This window comes from Solea senegalensis, linkage group LG15 (assembly GCF_019176455.1).
Source record: "Solea senegalensis isolate Sse05_10M linkage group LG15, IFAPA_SoseM_1, whole genome shotgun sequence".
NCBI lineage: Eukaryota > Metazoa > Chordata > Actinopteri > Pleuronectiformes > Soleidae > Solea > Solea senegalensis.
The window spans coordinates 5,167,604-5,180,634 of record NC_058035.1 but is presented as its reverse complement, the minus strand read 5'-3'; the positions used below and the strand labels follow the sequence as shown (position 1 = coordinate 5,180,634).

Below are 13,031 nucleotides of genomic sequence, written 5' to 3'. Positions count from 1 at the left end.
TTTGGCTCCCTGAATTACACACAGACAAGTGTCACAACACACTGTCTTTCCACTTGCCTTGCTTCAGGTTTTTTTCCCCCAACACCTTGTAAATATTTTCCAGTATATACTAGAATCACTATAATCTGACTACACCTTTTGTTATTTTGCCATTCATTTATCCATTTAAAAAGTATGTTCCTATCTATCTTGTACTTTGCCTGCTTTATGTTTTAGTTTATCATAATGTTTAATCCTTAGTTGTTGTCTGTGTGTGAATATACTGCTGACTGCACAACAAATTGCCCCTCTGGGATGATACAGATAAACTGTGCTTAATTATGTGCTGCTTTTCTTTTCCCTCTTTATTTGCCACAGGAAAATATAATTTAAAAGCCCAATAATTTGACTTATTTTTAAAAGGGAAAAACTGCAACAAAATCAGAAATTAGAAAATTAGAATTCGAGGCAGGTCATTTCTTATGTCAAATGAAATCTTGTGCCAAACTAATCAGCTCGGAGCTTCAGTTGATGACCCGCGTCACAGGAGGGGAAATGATTCAGCCCATTGAAATGATGGTGGAATAAGGAGGACAGTGAGAGTTTTGGATCCTTCTTTTTAGTGTGTGTGCTTCAGCTATTATCTATGAATGACTCTGGATGGTTTTGTTCGCCGGGTGTGCCACCTGCCGGTGCGTCACGGCGCCTCCAGCCAATCCTGACGCAGTGGCTCTCCTTGGAGATCCCGCGGTGCTCCTCACTCACATCTCCGTTTAATCTGCGGCTCGGTGTCGGTAGAAGGCGGCGAGCCTCGTTAGCAACCGTTTACCGCTCACACAGTCAGATGTAACCGGACTGGACTGCCGAGTGCTGCCGCTGTGCCAAACATGGATTCGTGACAAGTTTGGCTGGATTGCCATTACCTCCCCCCCCCCATCATCCTCTGCTTGTGCTGCTTTTGACCCGCGAATGTTATGAGGTAAATTGATTTAAGTTTGAGAAATAATTACTCAAAGTTCAGTATTTGTTCTCCGTCACCTGGAAACGATGCGATTGTGCCACGTTTTACGCTGCAAAAACCGCTGCATTTTGAAGTTGCAGATTGAGCAGAATATGTTTAATTATTTTCCTTTTCTTTGCTTCCAACGCGCTAATTATTACGGATATGGGTTAAAGCTCCAACTAGATGATTCTTAAATGAAATACAAGTTTGGCAAACAAGTGCATTTCCTCGCTGCCCGGCTCAGCATCCTTTGCCCAACCCTGTGCGCTAAGCTCTCCACACACATCACCCACACACGGATTATATGAGGTCTGTATCAAGCAAATATCCTCCTTTAAAGTTAATTACAAATTCAGAAGCACTTGGTTTGTGTTGAGTTATAATGTCACCAAAATGCACTGCACACTCTCCCTCACTGAATGTATTATTATAAAAAGGGATGAGCTGTAAAGTATTTGTCCCTGCATTGCTGTGGAGAGAGGAGAGAATTAATCGTGTCCTTACATGGAAAGTAAAGGTTTTCATGAATTAGGGTGACTGTTTATTTATGCTGTCCAAAGATGGCAATGTGTAGGAATGTTCCCTCTCAGTGACCTGGGGGGTGCTTTGACATCATGCTGGATAATGAGTAAGAGCAGAGGGAATGGCATCTGTACCATGGTGCAAATATTTTCCTTTAACTCCACGGGCTGCCGTTATTCATCGCGGGAGCCACAGTGTGAGTTTGACAACACAGGAATCACAAGGTGTATTCCACTGTGGCTGCAGGACCTTGATAGTTAAACATTTTAATAATGTTGCATGTATCAACACACCCAGCATGTTTTCATATCAATATATCAACAGAGCCACTGTTAGGGAACAGTGCAGTCCACCTCTGTGTCACGGTCTTCTACTGAAGGTGTTTGTCTTGAGGAGAGACACAGTGGAGGACACTGAGAAAAGAGACACATGAAGAAGTGACAGAGGTGATGCAGAGTGGAGCTTTCACCGCTTGATGTATTATTTTCTCAGGCTTTATTGTCTTGACAGATAGATTTGCCGCGTGCAAGGCCACTGAAGTATTGATCACCGTTATGACTTTCCCAAATGACCTGGAGGAGGATAATGGTGCATTGATAGTGGCGGCACTGACAGTTGTCGATGTCTTTGCTTTTACCTTCTGCAGAACCTGTTGTGTGTGGGTGCATCACTGGCAGATGCTGCTGCTGTTTTTATTTATTTTGTGGTTTATTAGTCCCAAGCACATGCACTTACTCTGATGCTACAGTTTTTTTTTAATTCATGTTACTCTTTGATGCTGAAACTTTTTTTTACACTCAGTTTCATTGAGTAATTTCAAGACTTGTAGTTTGGCATTTTGGGAAATACATTAATGACTTTCTTTATGAGAATTAGATCACAAGATCTATAGCACTCTAACAAGATAAGATAGTCCTTTATTAGTCCCACCACGGGGAAATCTATGTCTCTATGAGAAAACATTGAGCCACAGCCAGAAACTAATTATATAAGGTTTGCGAGAAGTCTGAGTCAAGCGTCTGAAACAGCATGCCTCCTTTTTATCGATTCATGCTCTGAAAAATGAACTCCTGTTTATTTTTCAAAGATGACATGTTCGAGTATGTAATTCACATGAATGCCTGACTGCCATGTTACCTCACTCAGTATAAACATGCAAATGAGACCTCTCTCTCAACCATGAGCTGCTTCTGTGCTGCTCATCAAACACGCAGACCTCTGCTTGCTTTCTTTTGGAATTAGTAGTGATACAGTAATTCAGACTGTAAGGGAATAAATATTGTGATGTGAGTTTAATTTCACTCGGGGGAAAACATGTCGCTAATGACAGACGGACCACAGTTTAAAGAGAAAGCTCTCACTCGAGCTACTGATATAGAACTTATTTCGCCGGCTGTTTTTGTGATTGTTGTGACCAAAAAATGCCCGATTTTGCAGCAGATTTTTCAAAAAAGTTGCAGTGCATGTTGCAGTGTTTTTAAAGGCTTGCAACTTCATCACGACTACACCTCCGGTTTCATCTTCGCACGTCAATGCTAGCTGAATGCTTGTTAGGAAATAATGTTTTCTGTGAGGAGACGAGCTGGATTTCTGTGGCTCAGTAAAATCCTTGGTTATGATGAGTGTCCTGGGGCTCACTGTGTCTGTGGAGATGATGAAGCAACATATTCCGGTGTAAATGGTATTATCCAGTCCCGTGACCCACTTATGGAAATAGTAATCAGTGAAAGAATGATGAAACTCGATTTCATTTAAAAAAAAAATACAGTCAAAGTTGGGGAAAAGTTGTGGCGATTGGGCAACAGTCCGAGGATATGAAGAAGTTGCAATAATCCCATCATTTCTCGGGATTTGTTCCCTAAAATAGTGAGGTATTAATCCCTGATTAAATCAGACACACTGTCATGAGCACGCATGTAGTTCCAAGGTATAAAAAAAACAATGATCCATGACTGCTCTTTCATCACTTATGTAAAATAAGAACAGGTTTCTATTATCCTCAAAGGTTTTCCTACTAAATAAATGGCTTGCCAATTAATTAGTGAGTTTGGTGGATCATTTAGTTGGATGTTTATACCTTTTAAAAGAGCCAGGATATCTGCCAGCTTTGTATTAAGCTTAGCTAATCGACCACAGCTGTAGACTCACACGTACCATAACGACATGCTCCAAATTAAACTGAAAACCACAAGAGTGAGGACAAAATCTCTATGACTTGTTGCTATTTAATCCAGACAATGGCATCACACTGTTCAACCCTGGAGCCCCAGCTTACACTGACTGGCACCAGCAGGCTACTTTTAGAGCAGGCAGTAGGAGACAGCGATGGGCATTTTACAGGAGTCAGCTGGCCAAACAGACGGACTAAGTCCCCCATTGGGTTTCATTAGAGCTCGTCTTGATGCTAAAGGCTGTTTAATCCACTTCCAGAGCCATGCAGGCCACAGCAGAGCCGAGTCTATCTTTAGTCAGCACACAGACACAAACTTTTCCATCTCGGCTCAATCGTTAAAAACAATAACAGAAATTTCCTGTAGTTTGCCTTTAAACGTTTCCGCTGAGGAGCGAACTTTGTGCCGCCGCTGCTACTTTCTCCAGAGTTGATGAGGAAGGTGATTTCGGCACTAGATAGGACGCTGTCAATCAGCGTCTGCTCAATTAACTTGTTCACTAACAGCTGTGGTTCATGCAGCTCCGCGCTCCCTCACTCGTCTTTGCTTGTGTGTCTCCAGTAAGTAGACTTGCAACCTGAGGGGGCAATTACAATAAAGGCTGATGAGGTGAGTGTTTTGCCTCTTTGTCTTTGTCTACACTTTCTGTGCAGCCACTGTGCTGTGTTCATAGTGGCGGGAAGACACAGACTTACTACTGTGGCCTGATGTGTTTTTGGGACATTTTAAAGCTGCGGTGCATCACTTTGTGTGGTTTTTGTTCTTGACGATGATGTTTTTTTTCTGCCTCTGTTTGGTCCCTGTGAACAGAGATGATGTAACATTATGTTTGCTTCGTCCTTCATCTGAGAACAGGCTCTGTCAGGCAGTTTAATCAGACCTGACAGAGGGAGCGCTTGTGTATACAGTGGCAGTACAGGGGCGGGTGGGGACAAGAAGCGTTTATCCTGTCAAACTGCTGAATGATGCAATAGACTTCACATCTGAAACCTTTCGTAGGCGATTCTTTGTGTTGCAGTGACACAGCGTTATACACAACTACAACTTTATTTGAAACTTTTAATACTAACAGATATTTGTTTGTATTTTCACTACGGATTTAGGCATAGATATGTCATTTCATTTCAATAAGAAGAATTTAATCAAAAGTTTATGGCTGTCTAATCTAAATAAATGCTATTGACTTTCTTTCCGTCTGGTGACTATATTACTTGCAATAATGGTGCAGTGTGGTTGCAGTGCAGCTTTTATAGCTGATATAACACACATGTTAAACTTCCACCCGTCACTCAGTGACCTTTACCAGGCGGTTAGCTGTCGCTGCCCCCGTGTTGGTGGCAATAAGGTGCTTATGCTTCAAGGCCGTTAAAGGCTCGGCTCCATGTTTACCTGAGGATATTGTGTAGGTTCAGCACACAGCGAGCCACACACACGAGTTCAGATAATGCCGGCGAGTTAAAAGTTTAAAGGTCATGCAATGACCACGACAGGAAGGGAGATTTAAAGAGGCTGAGTGGAGGTCAGTGATATTAAAGGGTCACAAAAAGTCTTTGGAGTAGATAAACGCTGGTTGTAGATCTCAAGTCTGTCAGCCGTTATTGTCAACATCCTTATCCATATTTCCATACAGTTAATCCGGCAACCCTCAGTGCACTGCAGTGATCTTTATGTTTTTTCATCTTTTCTGTCATGGTCTCCCCTTTTCTCTTCCCTGTCACTCAGTCTCACTCCCTCTGTCATGTGTCCTTGCCTTTGTCTTATGGCTGCTCTTTGCAAATAAAAAAACCCCCCAAAACTAGCCAGTTGTCCTCCATCATTTTCAGTGAGGGCAAAAAAGGACAGCAAATGTGCACCCGCTCAGTTCTTGCACAGTAAGGAGTGATATTATGAGGAAGATGGATGTTTGACTTAGTCTGGACCAGCTTAAAAGACACTCAACAGTATTTTTCTTTAGTTTCAGGTAATGTAGCTGCCGTTAATTTCACACTGTATCCATTACATTGCAGAATGATTTGCAGATTAAACTCGAATACACTTTCTTCCCGGTGAGCAGCATATAAAATGCTGAGCATTTGCAGTAATGTGAGCTGAGTGTTTGTGTCGTTGCTGTGATTTTGTGTCGCGACTGTGTCTGCAAGTTTCCGATTTTTTAAAATAAGAAAGCAATTACCACCTGTTTACACAAAACAATCATGGAAATGGCTGCAAGGTCATGTTTAGAGTGGAGTGACTGAGCACCTGTAAATATGGGTGAGCTGCTAATGCTGCTGCTGCTGTGGATTAATGGATACTGAAAAGTATCAAAGATGAAATGGGGGGAGATGAATTTAACGCGATGCCATTAAGGCATAACCGCATGAAAGCGTACATTAATTTTTTGCTCTTTATAGCGAACACTGATGTACATAAACACGCCATTTTAAAAAGGCGGCGACACAGTCTGTGCAATCTGTAATTGTAGGTTATGTTGAGTAAATAACAACGCTATCTGTTGAATATACAAAGAGTCATATCATGAGGTTACAGCAGGTGATGTTGTACATAAACAATGAGTGAAGCCATCGCACTTACAAGTGTAAAAAAACTACAACAACATAGTAATATGTGAGTGATTTGGAGTGACAGATGTTGGTGAGAACATCTGCTGTTGTTACAACAGAAATGCTCCGCTAACTCTTGGGTATTGGCTCTGCTAATCATACAGTTTGATTGCATCTCTCTAAATGTGCCCCGGCACATGCTAATGTATGTGTGGGATTACAGGAGGAATCATTTTACTGGGATTACTTTTTGTGTCAGAATGTATCAGTGGCTGTGAAATGAAGGAAGAAGAAGCTTGCTGCACCTTTTTCTTTTGTTTTCCGGAGCTGTTTGTTTCTGCACGACTCCCTCTTGTTTTTGTCAGAGCTCATGAAGAGCAGCTCAAGTGTGACAAATTGTGTGTCTCGCACTCAGCTTTAATGTGTATCTAAACTGAGTAACTTTTTTTGGAATGAGGGAATGAGGAAGAACTTTCTAACGTCAATGATTCATCTTTGCTGCGTTCTGTCTCTGTGGAACCAGGATTCTTCAGCGGTAGGAAATAGACAACGACACTATGTCATGATAAAGCCCAGTGTTTTTCACTGCTGAGGCAAAGATTTGTCCCCGGGCGAGTTTATAATTCAAATCACTCTCTGTGTTTCTGCTGCTCAACCTTGCTGTTGTTTTGTCTTAATCTCTGTTAATGGCGTGCTGTCGCACAGGCCTTTTTGTTCTCGCGCTTTTATTTCACACCTGTCGTTCGATTAAAACAGCATGCGAGATCAATTTCCAAACCAGAGCTAATCAAAAACAACTTGCGAAGCGACATATGGGAGCCCAGTTGCTGAATGGTCTTGTCATTATGCCGACTGAGAGGATTATGTCTCTGGATGTGGATAATAATGGATACTGTTGCGGGTTTTTTACACAATGCCAACACTCAGGATGCGCTTGTAAAAAAGGTGAGCGAGTGTTTTCAAGGGGATTTGGAGCTGCTGATTGGCCGCTGTGCTAACCTGTTAGAGCTAATGTCTGCGCTGAGTCACAACCCACTGTGAGTTTGATAAGAACGGAGCAACGATGCTGCGCAAAACAGCAGCAGTTCTTCAGGCTTGGATTACAGAGTGTGGACTGGGTTTTAAAATCCTGAACCTGTGTTCCGCTTTTTGTCTGATGTGAGGGGATGTGACCTTCGTCTGCTACTGAGGCCTGAGCAGAGTCAACATTAATACATTAATAGAGATAGACTGATGAATTAGTTGGGCCAATCTTTTTTTGGTCGATTAATATTTAAATAATTGGCAGATTATCACTTATGTATGTAATTGTGCACTGTTTGGTCTTAGAAAGTCATTTTGTGTCAAACTCATTACAGTTTAGGGGTCACATACAACGCAATTTGACCTCAAGTGGGCCATAATCTGTAAAATAGTAGCATAATAACCTATAAACAGCAAGATCTCCAGATCTTTCCCATTGTTTTACATTTAATGGAGTATCTTTATGCAAAAGTTTATCATTTTTACACAAGTGCATAAAAACTTACAGATCATAGTGGATCAACAAAGGCATAAAACATTTAGTCACATGTATCTGAAACTGACAGATATAGTATTTTGCATTATGGTTAGACTGTAATCATAATGTGAAATTTTAACAAATTCATCCTGCGGGCCAGATGGGACCCTTGGGTGGGCTGGTTCTGGTTTGACACCCCTGTGCTAAGTCATAATAACTTTGTTCTTGTATATTTTTTTGGTAAAAATCTAAATATTTTTCTATTTAATTACCTGTTTCTTTATTTAATATTTAGTATACACATAAACTGAATTAATCGTCAACTATTTTGATCATCGACTAATCAGTTTGAGTCTTTTTTTTTAGAATAATTAAAACAATTTTTTGCTCCTTAAATTTGAATATTTTCTGGTTTCTTTGGTCCATATAACAAAGAAATCATTGAACCTGAATCAGTTTGGTTTGTGAACAAAACAAGACATCTGAGAACATCATCATTTCCGAGTTTGACATTTTATGGATCAAACGATTACTCGATTCTTTAAAAAAAAGAAAATAATCTACATATTAATCAATTATGAAAATAATTGTGAGTTGCAGCCCTTTCCACGTTCCACTGAAGAGCTAAATCTAGCAATTCAGACATTACTTCCTCAAGAAATTGTTGGAAACTGACCAGTGGAGTCGCCTCCTAGTGGCTATATAGTGGCTACATATAGGTTGTTATTTCCTTGTTTGCTTCAGGAGGAAACAGAAAGAATACAATCATTTGGTCTATGCGTTAATGATTATGATTTCTAAAGATTGGCATCAGAATTGCATAGCAAATCCGACATCGGTTGACCTCTTGTATTTAAGCTTTTTTAAATGCAACACAGTCTTTTTAATCCACTGTGTGTGTGTGTGTGTGTGTGTGTGTGTGTGTTAGTCTGCATGTTACTGAGCTGTCAAAAGTGGAAACGCATCAAAACACATCTCTGAGAATGAGATCCTCCAGATCAAAGCATTAGTTCAATTCATGACATAAATCCCTAATGAGGATAATGTGTCATATTTAAACATTTTTGATGAAATGCACTCATTTTCCACATTTCAGCTCCATCTACAATTTAAATCATGAAAAGAGAAGCACATTGATGTCATAAAGAAATACCCATATTTTTTCAGACTTTCAGACTGTGTATAGATACAGACAGCATCAGTCTGGCTCTGCTGTCTTACACCAGCAGTACATTTTCAACTATTTTAAGACCGAAAAAGGAACAGGTCATGACCTCAACCATAGCACTGCATCTGCCAAGCTTGGTGGTTATGTTGTAGCTCCGGCATGTGTGGCTCGACCGGAGTATATTAATGTTTTCACGTCCGCTGACAGTAGCGGAGGGATGAAGGCAGAGGTAAACGGGCGCCGTCTGCGTCCTCAAAGGCAGTGCATCAAAACTCGTTGGATGACATTTCCTCAGTCACCGGGGCATTCTTAACCGCACAAGAAGCGGATGTAAACAAATGGCATTTAAAGGTGAAAAATAACCTCAGAGTATAGTTGAATGGCCGCGTCATGTGTCTGGGTCTCACTCTGACTCAGCGGCACCGAGTAAGTCCAAGTTAAAGGCAGAGAGATCACTGCAGCCGAGCTCCGGCAGAACATCACTTACATTGATTTTGTTTGACCTCAAGTATGTCTGTTCAATTACTTTATAAACTCTGGGCGCCATGTGTTTAAATGACTTCACTTAATCACCCACACAGTTCTTTCCAGTGCGTAATGATGCACATGTACAAGCTCCGAATAAACTTGTTGGTCTCAAAATGATTTCATAAAACTGCAACAGATCAAAAATATACTGGACTGTTGAGTTTCAGCCGCAGGAGAGTGAAATCGTGGGGATCGCAGCTCTCTGTCACCGGCTCCTCTCGTCATTCGAGCACAGACAGATGTAACCTTTTCATGCCGATGTCCGACGGCACAATCTGTCCATCTCTAAAACTCTCTGTCCACAACAAGACTCTATCCTTTTTTAGGTGTCTTTGCAGCATAGGGAGTTGTTGCTGTTGCTGGAGGAACAATCCCGAATGTAGGTCACTCTCTCTCTCTCTCTCTCTCTCTGAACTGTCCCTGTGATTGGTCAAAGTCAAATCACTTTATTTACACTACAGTGAAATGTTATTGTGGAATTATTCATCAGTAATACCAAGAAAGTTGCTGTTTTTATAAGGCTTGGACTATTCTGTATGTCCTGCGTTGTAGTCCGTTGTTGTGCATTTTGTTCACTTGAATCAAACCACGGCCAGAGTTTCCTTCTTCTCCCCGAACCAGACTTTCTGGTTGGATTAAGAAGGGCTGGTGTGAATGCACCCTTAAAGCCACTGTAACCACAGTTTGAGCAAATGAATAATTCTTTTGGGATCTTATTGTTTCTTTATATGTAGAACTACTATAGTTATTAGAGCTGGTTGTTTTCATGATGCCAAAATACCGGATTGACTTTACATCTTCTTCAACAGTCTATTTGTTGTAGTCAGACTCTTATGCCTGAAGGTTGTCTTCTGTGTAGCTTCAGGCTCGTCTTATTTCGCCTGTCCACGTCGGCACCAAATGTCAAAGTGAGTGGCATTTTCAAAGTAAAATCAGAAAGAACACCACCACCTGAAATTTAATTTTGCGATCTCTTTCCCCCCGAAGCAAGTGAAAAGTGACAATCTTCCCCCAGTTCAGACCCGCACCTGTCTCTTAGTCTTACTCCTTTCTCAGTTTGACTGACAGCTCCAAAAGACTCAGACACTTGCAGAGCTTGTACCAGACTACGGCAAGTTGTGGAGTGAGCCCTCTGGCTAAACTCTGTGGAGGAGAATGAATCCAAGCCAGCAACACCACCATTCCCTGGGCCACATTTAGTGTCACTGTGAAGCAACAAAAGAAAAGATGTCACTGCCAATCTAAACATGTGATTGGCTCTTTGGTGATGGTTGAAAACAGTATTTCATTTGAAAAAGAGGTCACGCTTCAGCAGTGAAATTTCCTTTTTGGACTGCTGGACCAAAAAAATCCAAAAAATCTTTCAAAGGTAGCAGCACATCCTGAATAAAAAAACAGTACAAAATCCTCACTTTTCTCTGGTTTATTTTTGCTTCACTTCACAATTTGTATTACAAACGCTCTGATGAAGCAAAAATAAACCAGACAAATGTGAGGATTTTGTCCCTCTCCACCTTTTTTTTATTCAAGATGTTAAGATTTGTTTGAACAGTGTTTTTTTTGTAGTAGTAAAAAAGCAAACAGCCTGATCTTAGTCCATCTAACAAACGGATGTTTTTAAGTTAATAGTTCTTCACTCTTTTTCAGTGCAGACCCAAGCAATAGTGTATTTAAAACTGCACTGGGCAATACTTATGGTATTGTTATAACAATAAAACCCCATTTTTTGTAGTTAACATACCAGTAAAAAGGCACCACTATATTATTTCTATATTATTAAAATTAATAAATGACAAGGGAAGCACTGTGACACTTTACTTAAAGGTATGTGTGTGTATATATATATATATATATGTATGGTATTAATGGTATTAAGAAATTAGCAATACTCCATCACTAATGAAAAATAACAGGATGTATCCCGATCACCGACGTTTCATGACAGAAATCGATTTAACCTTAGCGTTAACGCCTGTTTTCCCTTGCTGGTATTTTCACTCCTCTACCTTTTTTGGACGGAGTGCTTGTTTAACACCTCCCCCGGGGATTACTTCCACTTAGCAAAGTGATAATAATCTGGAGCTGGTCATAGGAATGTGTGTAACTTGGCATGGCATGAAAGCTCTGAGAGGAGAGCACAGTGACATGAATCACTGCAGGAGGTTTTGAGCATCGGTCATCTGCTTTGTGTTTGTGTCCTAATCAAAAATAGTCTTATCAAACAGCTCTGTGGAAGAAAAGTTCTCAAAGTGTTTGTCGCACAAAACAAGATCAACAAGCGGTGTTGTGTTACAGGACTGGGTGGATTTGGTGTGAGGCTGTGGGCAGACTTAGTGCATTAACTTTGCTTGTGTCTTTGGGATAAAGAGCAGGCCAGAAGCAAGTGAGGATGGATGGAGCTGCCTGGCATGTCTCCATACAAAGGTTTTTGGCCGGGTTATGTTGGTAGAAAAAAGAAAAGAAAGAAGAAACTGTTTATTGGCTTTGTACCCTCTGTGTTTCTTTGCAATGTAATCATAACCCAAGCTGGACATATTTATTACACACACACGTGTAACACGCTGCACAGTTGCAGGAACTTATTATTTATCAATATTTAGCCAGAGAAATGCACTGTGTAAACATGAAAATACAATGGGTAAATCAGCTTGATTTATGAAGTCTGCTTTCGTGGCACAGAGCTCAGTTAAATCTCTTCAAATGAAAGTGGCAAACAATGAAGACAAAAGACGCCACAGACTGTTTTTTTTTTCTCTCTCTCTCCAGCAGCAGCAAAGCTGGCAGAGACACAAAGAAAGACGTCACATTAGTTGTAGTTTGAGAGTTTTGCAGCTTCGTACAGACGGAGGACAAAGAAGCACGTTTGATGTCGTGTCCATGTTAGTTAGGAGTCAGATTTTTGCACGAAATTGTGTCTGCAGCTCTGCTCTGCCCACTCAGGCCCGGCTCTTCACGAGTGGGCGCACAGTGGGTTGTGTTTGTGTCTGGTTTGTAAACTACATTGAAACACGGAGTCTAATTTCATTAAATACATAATAGCAAAATCAAATCAGATTGTAATAAAAATGTCTGCAGCTTCTCGTAAGAAGTTGGAATTCAATTTAATACTGTACTGTATGAATTACAGCAGAGACTGATGGTAAAATGACTATTATTTGGTCTTAAAAAAAGGGAATTTAGCAATTTCACATTTTGAATTTGACGATTAAAGCTTATGGATCGACAAGATGCTTAAAAATATCCATCCATCCATTCTAAAGTTATTTACAATTTACTGCATGTTAAAATTGTTTAATAACAATTAAAATGAAGAAAAACAAAAAGTTTTATTTAGAAAAAAACACTTTAGTTCAGAGTTAAATTTGAAATTTGAACAGTATACAACATATTTTAATCCAATCCAATCCAATCCAACTTTATTTGTTAAGCACTTTAAACAAACCACAATGGACCAAAGTGCTGTACAGAATAAATAAAAGGCATAATAATAAAAGGTTCAAAATTAGATAAAACAGCTTAAAATAAATTAGAATCATAAAATACAATAAGAATTAGCAGCATACAATAAAAAACAATAAATTCTATTCAAATTAAAATATGTAAAATAAATAAAACCAAA

General features: G+C 40.1%; 1 protein-coding gene across 2 annotated transcripts in view; it reads left to right on the top strand.

Annotated features, from left to right (window-relative positions):
- Positions 1–763: 763 nt before the first annotated feature.
- Positions 764–13,031, top strand: part of chrm3a (cholinergic receptor, muscarinic 3a) — an 84,614-nt gene continuing 72,346 nt past the window's right edge. For both annotated transcript variants that reach the window (XM_044045101.1, XM_044045103.1), the window contains exon 1: positions 764–958. In XM_044045101.1, the coding sequence (XP_043901036.1) occupies positions 954–958 (5 nt within the window). In that variant the 5' untranslated portion in view covers positions 764–953. The remainder of the gene's footprint in view (positions 959–13,031) is intronic.